Below are 23,744 nucleotides of genomic sequence, written 5' to 3'. Positions count from 1 at the left end.
AAACGAAAATATAAATACTGTCCTTCATTAAGCATCTGAATTCATATTGTTTTTATTAATTTTGTAACAGAAAATTAAAACAATTTAAACTTTTACATTTTGCATTATTCCATTTGAACACAGACAAATGGTTTGTGAATAGATGTAGTACGCCTTTTTTGCAGATACCCCCTTGTACATAGATTTGTCTTAAGAAGACATGCATGCAAACCACTGTTTGTGTTGTCATGCCTTAAACTCTGACCCAATCTGATGAGGATTGAAAAAAATAAAAAGATTCATTTTAAGTGCATGTTGTTGGTGCTGTTTGCTGTGGACATGCTGTTTTCTGGTGATGTGGCTCAGCTTGTCTTGATAGGGCCTGATGTTGGCAGAACTGGCTCTCAGGTCCAGTGGCGGAGTTGGTCAGCACTGGCACTTATCCCGACGGATCTCACTCGGATTTTCACTAATCTGGATCTTGCCATCAGTGGTGTCCACAGAGTCCTCCTTCACCTCAAACTGCAGGGAGTGATATTAGATTATAATAGTATATAGGCCTACATGGGTTGTGTTCACCAATGTAGGCATGGACGGATTATGAGTCATTAGGCCCCTGGGCACAGACATGAAAAAGCCCCCCCCAAGACAATCTCAAAAAAGGCCCATGAAATTCTGGAGGGACTGGTCAACAGATTTAACGTTTATGACAACGCTTCTGTTATTAAGTGACATGAAAAAGCCCCCCCTCCCCAAGACAATCTCAAAAAAGGCCTGCAGAATTCTGGAGGGACTGGTCAACAGATCTTGCTGTGAATAAAATATGCTGATTACAAAGCATGATTATCACACAGTATGACCTGTGGGAGCCTATTCAGATATCAGGGGTGGAGAACATAATGTAGTAGTAACTTCACACAGAGCTTCAGGGCCCGGTAGGCCCGTTCAATAATCCATCCCTGCGTGTAGGCTACCACTGATTTTAGCTGAATGTAGCATGTGAATTACTTTTCACAATATCAATGACAAAGCCTTTAAGAGTACACAGCAAAGATTCTAGAACAGAGTTCCGCTCTAGAATCTTTGGTACACACTCACATACTGAAGTGCAGCACATGCAGCCTGATGGAATGATTTCTCCACGTTAACGTCCTCTTTTGCACTTCCCTCGATGTAATCCGCTCCTGCTACCCGACACCATCGTTGGGCCTCTTCTCTGGATACCTTAGGCACACCGTGGAGTAATTTAGGTGTGGCTGGATTAGTCACTGTATTTATACATCACGAGACGGCTGGTCAGTATGGTGTGTACACAAACCTGCCTGTTCTTCAGGTCTGTCTTGTTGCCCACTACCACGAGTGGGAAGTTAGTGGGGCTTAGAGGCTTGACCTGCTGTGAGAGAAATTCGTGAAGCCAAGTGTCCAGGGCATAGAAGGAGGCTGTGGAGGTGACGTCAAACACAAGCAGGCAGCAGTGAGACGCTCTGAAGAAGGCCGTCCCTAAAGACTGGAACCTCTCAGTACCTGCGGTGTCCCAGATCTGAGGAGCAAGACATTTAAGATTACATTAAACAGCAAACCAGTCCAGGGAAGCATGGATTGCCAAGTGAATTAATCACTTCATTAATGCTTGCTATGAAGGCAGTACATTTAATTTAATAATATAACTAATCTATAAAGACTTATTTGCTATTTTCTCAGAATTTATGTATAAATCAGATGCTCTTAAAATGTGGAATTTTGATATATTAGTGGACTCTTCATGGTCCCTTATTTGAATCATGTTAAAGTAGTATGCCCACAGGTCACAGGGTTTACCTTGCAGGGCTGCCAACTTTTCAAAAAACCTTGGAGATTCGGTGGGGCCAACCAAAATTTTGCTGCGGAAATTTTTGTTAGGCTCATTCAGCATCATACCGTACAGTAAAAAAATCAGTGGTTCTCAGGTGTAGGGACCAGGCATGGACGGATTAAGAACTTTCGGGCCCCTGGGCCCACATGTATTAAGGGCTCCCCACTAATTGTCGCATATGTGGAAGGGGGGTTTGGGGGTTTTTCATTTGTTTGATGTGATTTCCTGTATTCTGGTGCATTTTGGTAGCTTAGAAATCTAGACACACCCTAGCGGCAGCAAATTACATTTGCTTCCAGGGCTAGTCTAGCAACTCCATTGTGACACGAGTTAAGCTTGTTTTGAGATGGCAAAAGTTTGAACTAGCCAACTAGCTCCGCTGGTGGGAAAACGCATGGGACTCAGTGCTGGCCTATTGCGTGCAGAGGAATTTGAAAGACAACCGATTATCCCGCCCCTCGGACTGAGCACTGCGAACGGTGAATGTGGGTCTGGCTCGTCAGGCTAGCATTTTGGGGATGGCCAATACTAAATTCAATCAGATTCATAGCCTACATCCTGATGTGTTGATATTGAGGCAATGATTCCATGCAAAGGCTTGGGCTTCAGGGCCCCCTGACACCTTGGGCCCCTGGGTCTGGGCCCGGAAGGGCCGGGCAGTAATCCATCCTTGGGACCAGGGTCCCAGAGTTAAATGAACATTGGTATCAAAGGGATCTAGCCTACTACTAGGACCATGGGCGTCTGAGGCATTGTGAAAGTGGGTGGGGCATTTCGGGAGAATTGCTGAATGCAATTTCCTGAATTCTGGTACATTTTAACAGGTTATTTAGATACTTCTATATAACAAAATAAAGCCAGCCTACGAAATTAATAAAAAGTAAATCATGCATAATTTAAAAATAACTCAATAGGCTACTTGGCTACACAATAAGGTTTCCATTACAGCACCACTTGAGCGTTCAATGAAGCATGAAAGCGGATGGTTTGTTTGAAATCCGACACTCTTTCAACTTACGGAACGTAATAGTGATCATCAAATACCTCCCCAGAGTTCAGTGCCCATCAGTCTCAACATTTAACAAAATAATCAAACAGTCCAAAAATAAATTAAATATCAAACTAAACCGAAAATGTCATGCTTTTAAAGCCCTACCAGTATGCCGCTCCAAGAAACGATGTCTCAAAATAAAACTCAAGATAAGAAATAAAGGGCTGTCTCAATACAATCCTGCCCCTAAAGGCCTGTACTTTGTCTTAAGACCCCAGCCATAATTTGAGGATTTACAGTATCTAAGTAGACAAACTGGCTTCAGATATCCAACAGAGTGAATAGAGATTGTGCAGTCTTAGCTGTGGTTAGTGATGTGATGCTGTTAATGGGGAGCCTAGAGTACATAGCCTAGAGTAAACCTATAGGTTATTATTTGTTTGGCGTACCTATAAGGCTTTTTACCTTATCAAAAGTGAGGGGGATGACTGATCTCTTCATCACTGCTTGTCACTGTGTGTGTGACAGAAGAGGAATGGGAGAATGCGTGTAACAAATAAAAAAAAAGTTTATGAGTGATTTACGCGCAAATGGATGAATCCAATGAAAATGACAATGAAGCACTAAACAGATGCTGAAAACAGCACTGGTATTTCGCACGGCAAAAGTGGGGGGGTCCAAACTAACAATTTTAAAAAGTGGGTGGGAGTTTTGTAAGAATTTAAGAAATGTTTGTATATTTTAACTTTTAAATGTATCAATCAGGTGCACTTTCAAAATAAATTCAGAGGTCAGACTTGCTTATTTTTATGGAAATATTTGTGCTGTAGCCTAAGCTATTTTGCACTTTAGAATTATAACCATGCACACAAAGGTAGAATAGTTATGGTGATATTGCAATAAGTTCACAACTACAAAAACATATGCTACATTTCACAGTTCAGAAATGTTCAAAAATGTGTGTACATTTCAGCACTCCATGAAATTATGCAGAAGTGGTCACCTATGTTATTCAGCTAGTTTATTTAAGATAATATTGGTCATTGTAATGGCCATAGCCTATAGCCTACATGCTATTCCTTTTTCAGGATGTACCCATATCTGCATATTGTGAATGTTTGCATATGGCTTATGTCAGGCTTTATATCAATATTTGTGTCTCGTTATTTGATTTTCTTCATATTTTTGCATTAATGTCACTAGGAAGCATGCCAATATAAATATATTAATTTATCTGTAATGGGATTGGCTGGAACCTGACAATATAAGAACCATGCAGTGGGATAATCTATGGCTGAGCAATTTACAAAAATGTATGTAGGCCTACTGACAAATAGTTAGAATACATTATAATTTCGCCCCAATGAGGCTATGTAGAAATGTGCTGCAATTTCAAAACCGGATTAGGCCTACTCAGAAACCACTTATTGCACAGAGGCATGCTTTATATCCTCGTATTCGGTACGGTTTGCTGTTTATTGTGATATTGGGTTTGCCACGTGTTGTGTGAACGGTTAGTGAAATATTAAACCGAGAGTAATGGCTGTGCACTGTGTGCAAAATGCAAATATAATTAGCCTAAATTGCACGTCGGTTCAATGTTAATTTTCTCGCGAACCATTTATCACAGCAACTTGGCGCTAATATCATTGGAAAGCGTAGATTCCGCATGTTCACCTGATGTGTGATATCATATGTATAGGTTTAGTTTAGTTGAACCTCATCTGCCAGGTATTTGACCTACCAGGTTGACACTTCAGCGTGAAAAATACTCAATAATACTCAAAACATACCTGAAGCCGGGGAAATGCGGGGGGAATGCGCCTGGGACGGCTTCTAAAGTAGCATCGCAAATGAGAGAACATTTAGAAAATTCCACAGACAGGGGGTGCTCTTGAACCCTCTCACGCATGGGCGGATAATGAACTTTCGGGCCCCTGGGCCCAGATGTATTAAGGGCCCCCACTTATTGTCGTATATGTGGGATTGGGGGGTTGGGGGTCCTCCCCCAGAAATTGTCAAATTTGTTTGATGCGATTTCCTGTATTTTGGTGCATTTTGGGGATGGCCAATACTAAATTCAATCAGCTTCATAGCCTACATTCTGATTTGTTGATATTGAGGCAATGATTACATGCAAAGGCTTGGGCTTCAGGGCCCCCTGACCCCTTGGGCCCCTGGGCCTGGGCCCGGTAGGCCCGTGCAGTAATCCATCCCTGCTCTCACCGTCTCTGAAAGCATAACCCTCTCTGAAAGCTTGAACCCTCTCACCGTCTCTGAAAGCATATCTATAGATCTAACCGTAGATAACCTATAGATAGGCTAAACTCATTTTTCAGGCATCTGACCGACCGGGTTGACACTTCAGCGTGAGAAATCGGGGGTGTGGCGTGTGAGTGTGTGAAACTAATCAAATGTGTGTGTCTCACGGCCAATGCGTGAGAGTTGGCACCTATGCCTTGACAGTTTGGTTATACTTTACTTGACAGTATAGACGTAAGAGTGACATGACACTGTCATGAACGTTTATGACATAACGCTTCTGTTATTAAGTGACACTTGGTTTTTGTCATAAAAAGTTAGGGTTAGGGTTAGGGATAGGGTTAGGGTTAGGGTTAGAGTTAGGATTCATGTGTCATGACAGTGTCATGTCACTTTTATGTTGATACTGTCAAGTAAAGTGTTACTGACAGTTTTTTGTGACTACTGTTAGACATCTAATACTAATTTGGGAAAACAGAAGTGGAAGTTGTCTGCACCTATAACAGAAAAAAAAAAACTTTCCACTGAGCTATACCTGCCCCTTTCCTAGCCTTACGCTGTAGCCTTGACTTATGTGTTGTTTTTTGTTTGTGTTTGCCTGTGTGTTTGCAGTGTGTTCTGAATGAAGGCTCAAATCAGATATTCATCATGTGTGCTTTTACGATTGTTAACAAGCATTTACCTAACTTTAAAACAGTTTTTCTAAACTCTTCACAGAAATACACCTACATCACACAGTTTCCCAAAATAGTTAATTTTCTGAAAAATAAATTTTGTTAGTTAAGTTTACATTTCAAAATACAAAAATAAAACTTTCTCTATACATGCACAAACTTTAACAAACCATAGGGAATCTGATTCAATAGTGGATATTTTTTGCAAAACACTACCACGTGTTTTCTATCTAAGAGATACTACAGTCAGTAATGTGCACCTGCTCTCAACATAGCATTTTAAAAACTGCATGCTTTTTATGTTTCAGTGCAGTTACCTACAATGCACAATACTAAATCCATTGTTTTTTTTTACTGTAGCCATCTAGTAGGCCCTAGTGTCAAATGTGTGAATCTTAGCATCATGTTATCTAAAAATCATAGTCTTTTTTACAAGAAAGTTGCAAGAAAAGTAGAAAGTGACAGAATTGCTGTAAAAAATTCCTTCCTGATAACAAAATATGTGATAAATGAACCAACCTTTTTGAGATGCGTTGCTGGCTGGCATCAAATTCAAAACGAGCATATATTTCCAATTATATATACAATTTGTGAGTTCTGATGTTGTCTATGTTTTATTGCAACTATATAAGCTTTATGTGATTTGCAGATATTTGTTTTTATTTACATTTTACACAGAATCCCAACTTTCTCCCTTGAACGTTCTTTGGTCCAACTGCCGATACTCTCCGATAAAGTAAGCGTTCAAAATAAAACTTTAGGCTACTGTATTGTCCTGATAACTTGAGTGGAATGGATTTAATGTGGACGTGAACATAAAAAGAAACAGAGTGGCTACATGATACAGTGCACATTTTGCGGTAAAAAAGTTTCCGCCTTTTAAAATCAGGTGTAGCCTTATCCGAATTGTAGTTAAAACCATCAATTAAACAACAGAATCAGTAGGGTACCAGTTTTGTTCCATTGTACCAGGCCTACTGTATTTCAAAAGCAGGCTCGAATGAAGCTGGGAAGGATTAAACACACGGTTTCCACACCGCGGTAATCAACAGTGATAATCATGATGTTTGAAATGAAAACGGTAAATATTATCGTCAACATTTTTATCGCGGTTTACCATTATACCGGTAATCGTTACATCCCTATGTGTGTGTGTGTGTGTGTGTGTGTGTGTGTGTGTGTGTGCGCGCATGTGCATGTGAATGCATGCGTGTGTGCGTGCTGCTTTGACACAACAGACTGGGAAATGTTTAAGCAGGCAGCCACTTACAACAACCAGACAGTTATAGAGGAGTATACAGACACTGTAACCTCTTACATCACCAAGTGCATTGATGATGTGACCCACACAAAAGACATCATCACTCGGGCTAACTGGAAGCCATGGCTGACAGGGGATGTCCTCAGGCTGCTGAGGGCCAGAGACAAAGCCTACAGAGCTGGGGATGAAGCTGGCATGAGAACAGCGAGAGCCAACCTGTCCCGTGGCATCAAGGAAGCAAAAAAGGAATACACTCACAAGATAACCACCCACTTCAAAGACAGCAGGAACGCACAAAGCCTATGGCAGGGCATTCAGGCCATCACAGACTACAAGCCCGCGCCACAGAGCTGTGAGAGCAACATCCCTCTGCTCAACAATCTGAACCACTTCTTTGCTCGCTTTGAAGCACAAAACAGCACTTGCCCACAGAAGACCCCTCCCCCCTCCACACGAGCAGCCCCTGTGCCTCTCTGCCAACAGCATGAAGAGGACACTTGCTGCTATCAACACCCGTAAGGCAGCAGGCCCAGACAACATCCCAGGTCGTGCGCTGAAGGACTGCGCTGAGGAGCTTAAGGATGTCTTCACAGACATCTTTAACACTTCCCTGAAGCAAGCCATCGTCCCATCATGTTTCAAAGCTGCCACCATCATACCTGTGCCGAAGAAAACTGCTCCATCCTGCTTCAATGACTACCGCCCCGTGTCACTGACACCCATCATCATGAAGTGCTTTGAGCGGCTTGTCATGTCACACATCAAATCCATTCCCCCCTGCCACCCTGGACCCCTTCCAGTTTGCATACCAAGCCAAAAGGTCCACAGAGGATGCAATCTGCTCTGCCCTCCACCCAGCCCTCACCCACCTGGAAAAAAGAGACTCATATGTGAGATTGCTGTTTATAGACTTTAGTTCTGCATTCAACACCATAATACCACAACAACTCATCTGCAAACTTGACAAACTGGGACTCAGTACCTACCTCTGCAACTGCCTACTGGACTTCCTCTTTCAGAGGCCTCAAGTAGTATGTGTTGGCAACAATATCTCAAGCAGCATCACACTGAGCACGGGGGCCCCTCAAGGCTGCGTGCTCAGTCCGCTGCTCTTCACCCTGCTGACGCATGACTGCACTGCAACCTACAGCAACAACCACATAGTGAAATTTACTGTCTCTCTCCCCCCTCTCCCCCCTCCACCCTCAGCTACATAACATCCTGGACTTTGGACCTACAATGGCTGCCTTGCACTACTCCACTTGCACTACTCACTTGTACACTTGCACACTTTGCAACTTGTTGTTGTCCTGTTGTCCTGAAAACACTTCTGAACACACTTCTGCTGCTCTTACATAACTTGCACCACTATGCCACTTGCATACTTAGGTCAAACAGAACTACCTCAGCCATTTATTGGCCTGCACTATTATATTGACTGTCTACTGTATGCACAATTGCAAAATTTCAACCCAAATTTTGCTGCTCTTATTTTCTTCATTGTATGTGCCTTCTTATTTTTTACTTTTTATATTGTTTACTTGAGTGTTATGTTTGTCTGTGGACCTAATTGGTAAAATATGTCTTGTCTCCACCGTGGGATACTAGGGAACGTAATTTCGATCTCTTTGTATGTCTTGACATGTGAAGAAATTGACAATAAAGCAGACTTTGACTTTGACTTTTTGACTTGTGTGTGTGTGTGTGTGTGTGTGTGTGTGTGTGTGTGTGTGTGTGCACGTGCTGACGCTCACATGGAGAACCACGGATCGCCCTTCCACAGAGATCTCCTTGGTGAGGAAGTCTGTGCCAATTGTGGCACGGAACAGATTGGTGAAGCGATGGTTGACAAAGCGATTCATGAGGGAGGACTTTCCCACACTGAGCAGGACAGGAGAGAAGTCTTTAGTGCTGCTGTCAAAGGCTAAACGGTAGGCCTACTGCAGAAACTTCTAGATAGATAGATAGATAGATAGATACTTTATTGATCCCTAGGGGAAATTCAAGGTCACAGTAGCATACAGACAACATACACACACACACATTCACTAACAACAGAAAAAGTAATTAAAAGTATATAATATAAAAAAAACACAACTAAGCAATAAGGACTGCACTTCTGCAGTCCTTCTGGAGGTAGTACTATTTATGCTCTTGGTTTTTTATCATTCAAATCAAAACAAAAACCCTGTATCTGCTAGACAACATTTAAATATCCTGTAAATATATCAACATGTACTACAACTGTTTCTATTTGACTTCTTAAATGCCTTACCCAGAATTGCCCATCATGATCACCTTTAGATGTGGTTTTCTCCATTCTGGCTTCATGTTTCAGGTGTGGTTAGCAAGTTTCAACCCAATTTTGGTCCTCAACATTTGTGGTATTGAGTAACATGCAGTCTTCTGGGTGCCTTAATCCATGTATGGTAACATATGTTGCTCATAATATATCTAAGATCAACCACATGGTCTAATTCCAGAACGGCTGTATGCTTCACACAGGTGTTCCAAACGTTACTGTACCAGCTGTTCAACAGGTATTTCGGGTTGGTAATGTTTAACAAGGTTATCATTTTAAATGACGGATCGATAGCTAAACAAACAGGTGTGGCTTCTGTAATATTTCTCTACTCAAGTCAGTGGTGCTTATTTGGTAATAGCCTCCACATATTATCTGCCATTTTGTTGTTGGGTAACACTCCAAAATAAGGTGCCATAATAAATAGCAAACTAGTAATTATACCTAACCCTTTGTTAATATATGTTAATTGTTACTAAAATATCTATTTGGCACAAGTTAATAGTTTTTTTCATCATTAATTAAATATTAGTTGTTTGCAGAAAATCTGTATGTTAATGTTTTAACAGATCTATTAACTAATATTGTATTAATATATGTTAATAGTTAACTAAATATATTTTTGGCACTAATTAACAGTTATTTCTTACATCATTTAAATGTTAAATGTTTATTTACAAACTATATGCTAATATAAAAGTTAATGACATATTATTATTTATCTAGCTTTTCTGATTAGCTTTGTGGATAATTTATGGAATTTATGGTTTATGGCTTTATGGTCTTGTGGGGTGTATAAGGCACCCTACTGCCAGTGGTTGGTTGTGTGAGAGTTTGCGCTCCTCTTCTTCCACTTCATCCTTATTGGATACCTCTGTGGTTGGCTGTCCTGTAATTGGTGACTCTCTGTCTAGTGTTTGAAAGTAGTGTACTCTTTGGCTTTGGAAGTACTATTTGGTTGCTGCTTGAATTTGGTGAAATTCAGGGGAGGGGGTGTAACAGAGTTATACATGTAGTTTAGTGTTTGTATGTGTTTTTTGCCGTAATTAAGCATCTTTATTGAGATTGGTGTTTTGGAGCCCCCTTTGGAGAAACGCTATACTGCATCTCTGCTGCGTTTTGTCCTTGTATTGTTGCCATAGCCGATCAGAAGCGGTATGCTTTGCATTGTAAAGGTTGAATGTATAAAGCTCTGCCCACTTTGTTTTAATTTTGTAACTGTAAAATGTTGTTTAAGTTGAAAACTTTGATATACCACCTGTATTATGTTACTTTACATGTATTGTTAAGATTTGGGTGCAATTCTAGCAACTTAGAGAACGTTTATTAATGTTTTCATTATGACCACGAGTTCATACCCTATGGTTCATACACACTGAGTCTAACGTGACTAGCTGTAAACTCCGCTAGCAATCCATGCAATTCAGTGTAGTTTAGCTTAGTGTGCATGGAAAGTGCAATTTAGTCTAGCAGGAAATTAATGTGCATTTAGTTTAGCATTATGTTTATGCATTACCTCCGTATGGTCTACGTCTGTGAGTGTTTAGTCTCAGAATATTAATAAACTCGTTCTGTGCACCTGAACATTCCATGTCGCATGTCTCCCTTGGGCTGACAGCGATGGTATAGGAATGATGCATGTAATATAGCCCATTCAACTTGTTTTGTTTTAACTTTTAATAAAGGAATAAATGTGATAAGCCAGTTTTGGTCTCAGTCCCTTCACCGTCTGACTAGTTATATATTACTAATATATTAATAAAGCTTAACCAACTTTATTATAAGGGTCCCCCATACTGATAGTTATATATTACTAATATATTAATTAAGCTTAACCAACTTTATTATAAGGGGCTCCACACTGATAGCTATATACTACTAATATATTAATTAAGCTTAACCAACTTTTATTATAAGGGTCCCCCATACTGATAGTTATATATTACAAATATATTAATTAAGCTTAACCAACTTATAAGGGACCCCATGCTTATAGCTATATACTACTAATATATTAATTAAACTTAACCAAATTTATTGCAAGCGGTTCCGGCGCTGACAACAGTGGCAGCATGTCAAGGTAGCTCCGTGTTTTTTTCTTGAATTTCCCCTTGGGGATCAATAAAGTATCTATCTATTTATCTACTGTATCTATTGTAAGGGTCCTATGGAGAGCAGTTCACATTGGGATAGGCAGAAGCACAGTTTAATAACAATTAGTTAAATAATAATAAGTCATTAACTTTTCTATTGACATATAGTTTGCAAATAAACATTTAACATTTAAATGATGCAAGACATAACTGTTAATTAGTGCCAAAAAGACATTTAGTTAACTATTAACACATATTAATACAATATTAGTTAATAGATTTGCTAAAACATTAACATACAGATTTTATGCAAACAACTAATATTTAATTAATCATTAAAAAACTATTAACTTGTGCCAAATAGATATGTTAGTAACAATTAACAAATATTAACAAAGGGTTAGGTAATTACTAGTTTGCTATTTATTATGGCACCTTATTATGGAGTGTTACCTGTTGTTGAATTAAGAAAAGTTAATTTCTCTGTAAAATTAGGAGTTGTGTTTCTCTGGAAAGAAATTGCATACCAGTTTACCAAACAGAAGTGAATGCTTTCGGATCCACATTAAACTTAAGTATTGCTATTAAAATTAAACTTTGGAAATATAAGACTATTTTGTTTATTTTTTTACCAGAAATTTGTCAGTCATAAAATATGATAACAAATGTGAGAACATTGAGATCCATTGAGTAAATACCAGCTCTCATAATGTCATATTATATATAAGCCATAGAATTGCCAGCACACATACACTCTAGTGAACACAACTCGTTGGAATCTTGGAGAGCTATAGACAGTTCCTGGGGATTACCAGCAGAGGATGCTATGTATTCAAATGGAGGCCATGTTGAGGTTTGGGCGTCTGAGCCATAAGGACCAAAGCAAAAACCATCCATATGTAAGACACTAGAAGAACAGACTCTAGTCACATTTACATGTATTCTTTTCATTACCTCCACTTATTATTTTAGCGACGTCCAGAACTTTTTCCCCCAAGATTAGATCTAGCAACAGGCCAGCAGGGCCAGTTCCATGAGGCCTCGGACTGCCAGGCTGTGCTCACTGTTTGGCCCAGGATGTTCAGATTACTGTTGGGTCTTTCTTCACACTGCAGGCCCTGCAGTACTAACAACATGAGTTCCCTCAGTACCAGCAGGGAGTAGCAGTAGGAAGTTTGTCAGTAGGGCCCCTGGGTCCTTACAGTGCAAGTTGACCACAAGGGCTCCTTGTGGTACTCACATGTGTGCAATGCATGCGTGCGCGTGTGCCTGTGTGTGTGTGCTTACTCAACTCTAAAGCCACAACAACCAGAAATTGAAAAAAAAATGTCTTTAACCACCATATGGTTTACACACTAGACGTATCATTACGTCTCAAAGTATTGTTTAGACATTATTTTACTATTTGGGTGTACAATATTTGCTCCTTCATTTTCTTCAAGGAAAAAGCCGCTCGTAATTTGGTTGCTGGCCAGCTAGCTGTTGTGTAAAATCTGTACACAAACATAGCAGAGAAAAGCATTTACCAACTGATGCCCATTTTTTTGCCATACCTTTATTGTTATAGTTATTTAGTTGCTATAAGGACATATGATGCCTTTATAACTAGCAAAATTCAGGTACTTATCATTAAGCCTGTCTCCAGGGATGGATGCACACAATATTCCCTCATGCTTTGTAATTCTGCATTTTCTTCCTAGTGCTTTTAGCTGAAATTAGAAGACCCCGGAGAGAATAAGAGGGCGTGCCTGAAGTCCCTGTGGCAGTTAGGGTGTGGATCCATAAACTGTAAACCATAAAAGTGATGAGGATGAAAACCTACACACTAGCTCTCTGTTACGTCTTGGCATGTGTGTGTGTGTGTGTGTGTGTGTGTGTGTGTGTGTGTGGACTGATCTCTTCCTGTAGGTCATGGGGTTCATTCCTTGAGATCATGCATTTTGACTAAATATATTCTGTCACTGCATATTGAGATACTGGGGAAAACAAATGTCAGCAGGTGTTAGCTTGTGTTGGTGTGTGGAATTGTGTTGCTATAGTGAGCTGAGGGAGAGTCTAAACTTAACCTGATGGGTTTTGTTCCTCTGTATACAGTGATGGGAGCTGAGGTTTTGAAGTTGCAGACACATCCTCTTATTTCAAAGCTTTGAAACGTGGACATTCTCTCCCTTACCCACAATCTCCTTCCTCAGAGGTCGACCTTCCCTGTCCAACCGACAATGCAAATATTCTCATTCTTGGTATTGGTATGGCAACTGGTAACACTCAAATGCATGTGCACACGCACACACAAGCACGCACACACACACACACACGCACGCACGGGCACGCACATGCACACACACACCAGTGGCGGCCGGTGGTTAAAAAAATAACGGAGGAAGGAATGTCCGCTTGATTGGCGTTAGTGGCAAATGTGAGGTTGTGATGGTGTTGGTGGCATATGTGAACAATAGAGTATGTAGGCCGCCTACCCAGACACATTTATAGCAGCAGTATGTACTATGTAGCATTTTAACTGGCAATGTTGTGCAATAAATGCTGTTCTGACATTCTCAGGGGGGGTCTGACCTAAGGAGCTAGGCTAGCATACAGCAGCCAGAAACGTTGTGGGTTCAATTCTTGGCTTCCACCATTGTGCATTTGAACAAGGCACTTAACCCCAGATAACGTTCTTGCACCGTTGCCGCTAAAAACAGCACCCCCTATCGCCCTTGGCCATTGAAAACAACGTGATTCACGAGCCACTGGGGTCCGAAGCGTTTATAATGGACTTCAATGAGGGGCTTGAGGAGGAAGCTCCTCCATACAGTAATTTTCGATTGCGATAGGGGGTGCTGTTGGCATTTTGACCTAGGGGAACGATTTTGTTCATTCAAAGTGTTAAAAATAGTAATTTATCAGATTAGTAATTCACTTTATATATTTTTATTTTTCTCTGAAATTTTAGGAAGGGTGTTCCTCCCTTTCCTCAATGAAGGAGCCTCCTCTGACACACACACACACACACACACACACACACACAGACACACCTCAGTGCTCTTCCATTCTTGTTTTTGATCCAGTCATTTAAGCACACAAGCCTCATATTACATATTATAGTAATGTTATATGTTCATATTTCAAGATTTCACATGAACTATCATATAATTTATGTGCCAATAATATGGAGCCTTAAGGAGGAGGTGAAGAGATGAAGGTGGTGATATTTTTGGCAGTATCACTCACAGAGATAAGAGATGTAATATGTGTGATCCCTGAAGTTATTTTTTCCGTAACATAGGGCCTTTTGGCTGAAGATATACACAGCCATACTTATCTGTTGGATAAGACAGAGAAGAATTGATTTGAAGGGGTTAACATAAACTACAGTTAAACACAGTAGTTTTCTGTTGCATTCACATCATACTGACATACCTGGGAAAGTACACTAGAACACAACAGCAGTACAGATACATTAGATCAGGGTAAACATGAAAAACTGAGGATGAGACACACATAGCAATGCAAATGTGGGGAGACAGTCAGAAAGAGACTGTGTGAGGCTCTGATGACACAGAGTTGCTCAGCTGGCTGTGGTACAAAGATAAGAGACCTGCTTTCACAGAAAGCTGCTTCATAGGAATTGGAGGTTGGCCGTCATAACGCTCCTCCCCCATCACACAGAAAGAGAGGAGAGAGAAAGTGAGAGAGAGAGAGCAGAGAACCTACAGAATGGATGTACTGATGAATATTGACAAAGGTAAACATACTAATCATTCAGGTTGAATATCTCCTATTATCATACATGAATAAGTGTGTGTGTGTGTGTGTGTGTGTGTGTGTGTGTGTGTGTGTGTGTGTGTGTGTGTGTGTGTGTATGTACAGTGGCCTGGCTTCTCCACTCATCTTGATAACGTCTTATCACGACCCAGCAGCCAGAGCCTACTGAGACACCCGCCACATCCCTGAACCACTCTTGCTGCTTACTCCAGACCAACTGTCCTCCCTGTGCCCCCCCCCCTCCCTCCCTCCCACTCTGTCTTCCTCTCTCTCTCTCTCTCTCTCTCTCTCTCTCACACACACACACACACACACTCAGACATATGCATACAGTATACACACACACACACACACAAACACACACACACACACCCTCCCTTTCTGGGCAGGCTTGTGCAAAATTCCAGAATTGAATTGAAACTGGCTCTTAAATTCCAATTCAATTCTTGAATTTCACTTGCATTTCAATTGATGTAGCAAACAGGAAACAGAATTGCAATTCGAATTTTGCACAACCCTGGTTCTGGGTATCAAGCAATTTTGAGAAATATTATCCAAAACATCTGCCTAATCATTATAAACTGTAAACACTGCCATACAGTCAACACTATATCTGTTCTCCGCTCTGTGGTGGCGCTACTGAAGGGCCAGGCGTTCTGAATTCATGAACTCCTCTATGGCAATATGAAAATGAGCCGTCACAATAGCCATGCACATACTGTGCCCAGGTTCTGCCTGACCAGACACAGTTAGTCCTAATTTCCCTGAGAATTGTAAATGAACAGTGGAGGTGGAAAGCTCCAGATGTTTTGACTACCAAATGTCTGAGGCCTCTGGTTAGCTGAAACCCATACCTGGCACAGAGAGAGAGAGAGAGAGTGAGAGAGAGAGAGAAAAGAAGGAGTGTGTTTAAGAACAGTATCTCCATGATTGCAGCGTTTGTCCGAATTTGCATCACAGCCCCCTACACTGTGTGGGACTGTGCCACAGAGAAACTTGTCATTTTGCATGTTTTATTTGCTTTGTTTTAAATGTCCCTCTTACTTTTCCATAGAGCTTATTGTTGTATTGCTGTCACAAATCACACGTGGTTGATTATACTCTCTGAATGATGTTTTCACACATATCTTAGCCCAAAACCACCTGTTACATTGCAAATGGGTTAGTACTCATTGGTATAAAAGTAAAGCCATGGCTTACAGTTCCACTGAATTGTTTTGCATACTTTGCCTGGGTTTGTCTGAGGTCAGGAGCAACTTATCTCACAACAGCAGCTCTCTGCTCCGCCAGACCTGCCTACAAAAGAGCTCCATGCACATCGCTCTAACTTCCCAATCCCATCCCTTTATGTACTGCATATGACGGCAACACTCATGCAGGCTTTACAAGTTGAACTAGAATCATACACTTTTGAAGCAAGTTCAGGGCCTTTTTATATATTCATTGAGGTTTGTTGTAGAAATATAGAAGGCCTAAAGTGTATCCATGAAAAGTGTCATAAACAGTGTGCAGGGCATCATTGTAAATAAAGACTCATGCACTGCAATAGAATGGACACCGTGTCCAATAGATATGCTGTAGCTCATGTTTGACAGCAAGGAACATTGCAGAAGGAGGTGTGTCTTTCTATACCGAATTAAAAAAAAAGAAAACTGTATCTCCACCCAACCCAAGGCTTCCCTCCAACTTTAAACCAAGTGTGTCATACAGAGAGCACAGGGGATAAACCATCCAGTGAAGAGACCCAGTCCTGCCACTCACTGTGCACTCCCCCCTTTTAGGCATTTCTGTAAGCGTGTTGGCCACAGAGCCTCTGCTCACCTGTGCGCACCTGAGTTCACCTGTAGGAGCCCACCCTGTGAAAGGAGACCAGGTAGGAGAATTCTACTGCAGCGCTGCTATGACTGAGACTCACTCTGCAAATGCAACTATAGGACAACCTTTAAATAACTACTTTACAAAATGGCATATAATCAGATTTTTATGCACTTTTAAAGGAGCAAGTATATCCATCTAGGACTTTTTAAAACATTGTGCATAGTGCAGCATGAGCATCATGACTAAGTTACAGTGTGGCTGCTTAAACAGAGCCATACTGTAACATAGTCATGGTGTGCATGGTGCACGGTACTCTTTATCTTGAGGAAGGAAAGATAGGGTAGCTCTTGGTGGCAAAGAGGACTGCTTTAATATCTCTTCGGATCTACAATAAGCTGAAATTTTACTCTATCTTACTGTGAAAGAAAAACAGTGATTTGGCAGCGCAGCTTAATGTTACTTCACATATTTTCATAGTTTGTCAGCACTAAGAGTGATCTCTCACACCGTGCGTGTAGCAGACTACATATGCAAAATAAAAGGTAAAGACATCAGGCAGCATTTAATGTATGATTTTACACATTTATTTTATAGCTTCAGGCAGATAAGTGACTATTATTAAATATTTATTACAAATATATTTGCTATATCATCTTTAAATAAATTATTTATCATCTCAATGTGCAGTTAAACTAAAGACTACATGTATACGTCATTTACGTGAAGTCCCATATGTGTGGACTATCAGTAAATTCAGAGCAACTAACATCATGACAATACATTCCTATATTCACCCTTTATGTAGCAAAACACATTTTTAAATCATTCATTCACAGTCAAACAAATATAAGTTGAGATAACAGAAGGAAATACAGATAAATACCATGAATGGTTAACCGAAATGAATATCTCCTTATTCATATTGTGACATTGCCCTTTGTCTGTTTTGTCATGGTATCACTTGGTTGAGGATGGGTGTTGAAGGGTTCCGGGATAAGAGCTAAATGTATTTGATAGTTTCTCTTGCTTCGCATTTAGATGTGGCAAATTGGTGTTGCTTCACACTCTTCTACTGAACTCTATGAAGTAAATGCATATTTATCACCAAGATTTTGTTCATTTATGTGTATAAAAGTATTTAGAGAAAAGAGAGGAGTTTAGATATCAGAAGATGGATTATGACAGTCCGTTTTAATAATTAGATGGATAAGACAGTTAATGTGAGTCCAATAATAATTCGCCTATCTGATTTTCACACACCTATCTCTCTTCTCTTTTCCTTGTTATCATGAATGCGTACAGATATGACCGTTAATCTCGGTTTCGATGAATTCTCAGTCTAAAGTTCATTTTTTTGGTTTAGTTTTTGCCCTCTTAATTTTCTCTAAATTTGGCTCTAGATTTCAGATAGGCCTACTGCTGGCATTATTAATAGAAATAACGGCAAAAACAAATAAAACAGGATAACCATTACATTTAGTGATTCACTCTCAGTTATACTCAGTTAACAGATAAAATTAGTTTTAATGAGTTTTTGAATGAGTGATTATCTACCGTTACATTCAGGCATTTCCAGTTGGGGCTATCACCAACATTCCACGATCATGCACAATCATTTTTCAGACTTGGGTGTACACCAGTGAGCATGGGACAGGTCACTGCTAGAGCATAGTATCAGCAGCTCACAAAAGATCAGGTATATTTAGGGCCGACTTTCGGCCACAAGCAAATGAGGATCTCTAAAGGGAAGTTTGAGAAACCCAGGCAGTCGGAATACCTTTTCTACAGTCTCTAGACTTCACAGGGCCACAAAAATAGCACCAACAGTTATTGTGGCCTCTGATAGACTTCCATGCAGCTCCTCTGATGCGGTAGTAGACTCCAGGGACTTAGCTAGCTTAAGGCAGCCATGTAGTTGAATAAACTACCATAGCTCTTTTGATTGGAATAAGAAGCACATCGATGTGGGTTCAAACTAGGTGTAGATACTTCTATTTCTCTCGACCACCAAGGTCAAGAAATATTTTATATACAGTAACCACCTTTACAACTGCCACAAATGAAATATGGTGATTATACATTTTTTGCAAGATCATATAAGAATTCTGTCAGTCTAGTAAATAGTCACAAATACAAGAAACCCATTGGGGTGCTATTTTCCCAAAGGTTTAGGAAATCACCCCCTTGTTGTCGAAGCGATGGAGAACTCGTCAGAGCAGTCCCGCTGGGTGTCCCCGTCACTGGTCAGCGGAGACCCATTGGGCCCCTTCTCGGCGGAGCAGAGCCTGCTGCCTCCAGGGGACGAGGCCGAGGCCTTCTACTCCACGTCTGAGGCCGACTTCACCAGCCTGCCCTCCTACTTCTCCAGCGGGGGCCAGAGCCGACCCTCCGCCGCCTACAGACACAGCCCAGGTAAGACGAATGCACACGTACACACACACACACACACACACACACACACACACACACACACACACACACACACACACACACACACACACACACACAGAGAGTCTAAGGCAGATTTCCTCATACACCCAGCAGAGTAGCTTTACTCAGACTGTGACCTCAGACTCATACTGACTGAGACCTCAAGCTTTCACGGTTGGTTTGTGGATGTAGCAATATGCAGTCCTTTTCATTTTTCATTTTATTGTCTTGAGAGATTTTCTCTTCAGTGGTAGTTTCTGCAGTTTGTTTTCTATCATGGTCAATTATACACCACTCAAGTGGACCACTGTTGAGAGTGGACTGTTTCTTTCCCCTAATGCACTTTTTGTTTGCCCCCCCCCCACACACACACACACACCTCCTCATCCCCCAGTGCGGCAGGTGTACTCCTCCTCCTCTCTCCTGAGTAACATCCAGTGGCTGGACGGGCCAGGGGGCCACTCGCTGAGCTCCCCCTACAATCCCTCTTCGTCTGGCTGGGCCAGCGGGCCCTTCTCCAAGACCCCCCTGTACTCCCACCCCTCCGCCTCCCTCTACACCACCAGCGCCACCTCCTCCTTCAGCTCCCCCAAGGAGGACTTCCCCTCGCCGGGCCGCGACGGCAAGGAGAGCCCCAGGCTCCAGGAGGCCCTGAAGGCCGAGCGGCTAAGCCCCATGGGAGGAGGAGGAGGGGGTGGTGGCAGTGGTGCCGGCACCAGTACCGGGGGCAGCTTCTTCAACTTGACCTCCACGGCTGGGGGGATGTACACGCCCTCCCCCCACCTCCTGGGACCCTACAGCTCCTATATGAACTCTCAGCAGGACTACAGCTCCCCGGGCCTCTACTCCTCACCTGGGGCCTGGATGAGCCCTTCGGCCTACTCCCCCAAATTGCGCAATAAGATGCGACTGTCCCCACCAGGTAATCTGGTGCTCGCTTTACTGTCAGACTCCCCCTCATACTAGTACTGTCAGACACTGTCAAGTAAGATATATTTGTGAGTGTGTGTGTGTGTGTGTCACTTGTCTAGGTATGTATATATGTCAACACACACACAAACATGTGTATGCTATGAATACCTGTGTATGTGTGAGAGTGTGTGCGCGCATCTATGTTGTATACTCAGAGCACATGTGTCTATCTTTGCTGTTTTTCAACAGAAGCTCGAGAGTGTGTGAACTGTGGAGCAACTACCACCCCTCTCTGGCGGCGAGATGGTACCGGCCACTACCTCTGCAATGCTTGCGGACTGTACCACAAAATGAACGGCCAGAACAGGCCTCTCATCCGTCCAAAGAAGAGATTGGTATGGACATAGAATTAAAGCAGATTTCAGTTTATTTCAGTTCAAGCATCAAGAGCAGATGCAGAAGTGTACACTAAAGTGTAGCTAATGCTATATAAATCTAAATAGGGTAATACCAGTTGTCCTTTTCCAGAGCAAAATATATGCACTTGCATCATAACCTCTGAAAAGTGCAAAAAGGATATTAATGACTCATCCCTTCCCTGCATGACCATGCCATACCCTTTCCAAGGTACAGGTTTTAAATGTAAACAGCAAACGTGTTTTGAAAAGTAATGACCACATGCCTGTCCGCCCCTCGCTTAGATTGTCAGCAAGCGTGCAGGAACTCAATGTGCTAATTGCCACACCAGCACTACAACCCTGTGGAGACGCAACGCCAATGGCGAGCCTGTGTGTAATGCCTGTGGCCTCTACTTCAAGCTGCATAATGTAAGTGATAAAACACTATCACTTATCACTTGGAAGATAAAAGTGTCATATTTCTACTACTGCTTCAACTGTAATTACCACTGGCTGTGGCTAGACAAACCCTTATCACAACTTCAACCACTTCACATACAGTCAGTCTTAATACTGGGATTACTGTTATGGCATATCTAAAAATATTGCCAATAATCACTGTGGGTGTATTTACATTAAAATAACCACTAAAAGGTCTTTTTTGACCATATACATTATAGGTGAACAGACCCCTCACCATGAAGAAGGATGGCATTCAAACACGGAACCGCAAAGTGTCAAACAAAAACAAGAAGGGCAAGAAGAACGCTCCCATGGATGCATATCCTGACCTGGTCAACGGACCCCAACATGATGACCTGGGGGGCCACTACTCCCTCCCCCAGGGGCCCCTCCTGTCTTACGGCCACCCCTCACACCTGCTCCACCCAGGCGCCAGCCTGCACCCCTCAGCCAGCCTGCCGTACTCCCACCACCCAAATTCGGGCATGGTGCCCACCCTGGTGTGAAGGGCCGACACAGGAGGGCACAGCATCAGGACTGTGGACACAGACACAGATGAGAGCACACACCATCTGCTGCCTATGTACACAGATGAATGCATTAAGAGAACTATAGGCCCACTGAAGACCATACACTGAAACTGGATGGACATTCTTGGGCTTTCTGGAGGGGTGAATGTATGTTTATTCTACCAACTTTTTTCCACATTTGTTTTTCAAAGCATGTGAAGCTTAATATTTTATGGAGTTTGCCAGTTTGATATGATCTCATCTTGTCCTAAAGATTCATTTTTTTTAAAAAGGAAGACAAATATGTTTACTTCTACAATGTACAAATGAAGAAGTCATTCACTTAGAAATATGTATAAAAGCCTTTTCCCACTGTAGACTGTGAAATGCAGATATGAATATTGTTTTGTGAACGATTTGTTATGTTCTTGATGTAGGCCAGCATTTAATATTTAAAGTATATTGAAAGCATACAGGGATACATCACATTGATATATTTTTGTAAATATGAAGTGCTGATCTTTGAAAAAGCTGTGAATGTTGATTGAATTAATAACATATTGATATACCTTAACAGTTTTGTGCTTTTCATACAAAAGGATTAAGAGGCATAATTCCCAGTTATGCACCTCAGTTCTACATTTTTCAACAAGAAAAACATTAACCTCTGGTCAGTGTCAAACAGTTCATCAAACAATGAAGACCACAAAGGGTGTTTTGTTGAAATTTTAAACTACCGAAACATGATACACACACACAGAGATCAATGAGAATAGAAAACGGATCCACAGAAAATTGCCACAGTGCTTCAGTTAAGTTCTATACAAATGATTGGGGTGACCTCAAAGCTTGCCATTTTTTTCAATGTGTAAATGTCATTTACATTTTTCGCACTGTTTCAGGTGCGGTGCTCACAGGCTATCTGTATGCACATTGTCATGACTCCCACGAGCCCCATAATGGTGTCATTGTTTGAGTGTCTCCAGCGCCAGGCCTCTGCCAGGCGGTTAGGATGAGGGAGCACCGGACATGCAAATTCACCACTTTCCATAAAGCTGTCGGAAAGTGACTAAACATTTAACAAGCATCGCGCCAGTGCCAAGTGTGCTAAATTTAGATAGACACAGCTATGCGCATGATTCTGCTTTATTGACACTGTAGACACTTCACCACTTTAAAGTGATGTATAAAAGTCATAGAGGTCATAGAGTGTCACTACACAGAGGAATTAACTCTACTGTGACTCTTGACCTTTACGGTGTGACTAATTAGATTATAGACTACTTGGAATTAAAATGACGTGACAAAATGAAATAGTGATTAAAACAAGTCCTTGTTTGTTCCATCTGCACAGACATGTCACCAGACCAGTTCATGAACAAATGCACCCAGTAGGTGTTTTTCTTGTTCTCTATTGTCAGCTGGAGTTTCCAGTTGGAGGGGAGCCATGACCTTAAAATGTGCCGTGGGGTCCTGATGCGTTCCTGCCCTGTAGTGGAGCAGGGGTCTCCGAGTCCAGTGTCTGCAGAGACACAGATAGCTTATCATTGGAGTGTCACACTCTAAACGCCAACTAGCAGCCAAACAGGCACTCACTCACAAATGCTACATCACTCCTGGTGCACAGGTACACCCACCATAGCATAGGCCCCGTGCATCGGTTAGATGACCTCAAAAGACTTCAGGGGAAAAAATACCATTCTCTACTACAACGAGCAATAAAATACAAAATGAGGTTCTCAAAATGTGAATTGTTGGAATGCCTCACTGCCATGTCACACCACGTTTAAATGAAATGAGTTTAACTAAACCCACTCCACTGATAATGTGACAATGTATATTTACAGAGTCTAATGAGGACTTTTTATTCAGTTGTTGGTGAGTGTTATTGAGGAATGTGACTTCATGTGGATTAGAACTTGAGGTTTTGTCTCTGAATCAAAACATCATAACCATGCAGTCATCAATCAGACAAAATGAAATAACTCAGTATCTCGCTCCAGAAATTTGCACTGCCAGACTGCACCAATGACGTGCTC

General features: G+C 41.5%; 2 protein-coding genes across 4 annotated transcripts; one reads left to right on the top strand and one right to left on the bottom strand.

Moving 5' to 3' along the window:
- Nucleotides 1-108: 108 nt before the first annotated feature.
- si:dkey-13a21.4 (uncharacterized protein LOC494576 homolog) lies at nt 109-9,681 on the bottom strand. 2 transcript variants are annotated; one of them, XM_048254043.1, is made up of 5 exons: nt 9,295-9,681; nt 8,774-8,900; nt 1,298-1,519; nt 1,078-1,203; nt 109-501 (listed from the first exon to the last, which is right to left on the bottom strand). In XM_048254043.1, exons 1-5 carry the CDS (start codon nt 9,348-9,350, stop codon nt 406-408), a joined length of 627 nt encoding a protein of 208 aa, XP_048110000.1. In that variant the 5' UTR covers nt 9,351-9,681; the 3' UTR covers nt 109-405. The 2 variants fall into 2 exon arrangements, with proteins under 2 accessions (XP_048110000.1, XP_048110001.1); XM_048254044.1 differs by having other exon boundaries at nt 409-501; nt 1,082-1,203.
- Nucleotides 9,682-15,110: 5,429 nt separating this feature from the next.
- On the top strand, nt 15,111-22,279 carry gata1a (GATA binding protein 1a). 2 transcript variants are annotated; one of them, XM_048254042.1, is made up of 7 exons: nt 15,111-15,156; nt 16,958-17,049; nt 19,161-19,406; nt 19,819-20,346; nt 20,586-20,731; nt 21,038-21,163; nt 21,415-22,279. In XM_048254042.1, the coding sequence occupies exons 3-7, from the start codon at nt 19,193-19,195 to the stop codon at nt 21,700-21,702; spliced, it is 1,302 nt and encodes a 433-aa protein (XP_048109999.1). In that variant the 5' UTR covers nt 15,111-15,156; nt 16,958-17,049; nt 19,161-19,192; the 3' UTR covers nt 21,703-22,279. The 2 variants fall into 2 exon arrangements, with proteins under 2 accessions (XP_048109999.1, XP_048109998.1); XM_048254041.1 differs by lacking the exon at nt 15,111-15,156 and having other exon boundaries at nt 16,876-17,049.
- Nucleotides 22,280-23,744: the final 1,465 nt, after the last annotated feature.

The sequence above is a fragment of the Alosa alosa genome, chromosome 10 (genome assembly GCF_017589495.1).
Source record: "Alosa alosa isolate M-15738 ecotype Scorff River chromosome 10, AALO_Geno_1.1, whole genome shotgun sequence".
NCBI classification, from domain to species: Eukaryota; Metazoa; Chordata; class Actinopteri; order Clupeiformes; family Clupeidae; genus Alosa; species Alosa alosa.
Note: the sequence above shows the minus strand (reverse complement) of the source record. Positions and strands in the feature narration are given on the sequence as shown.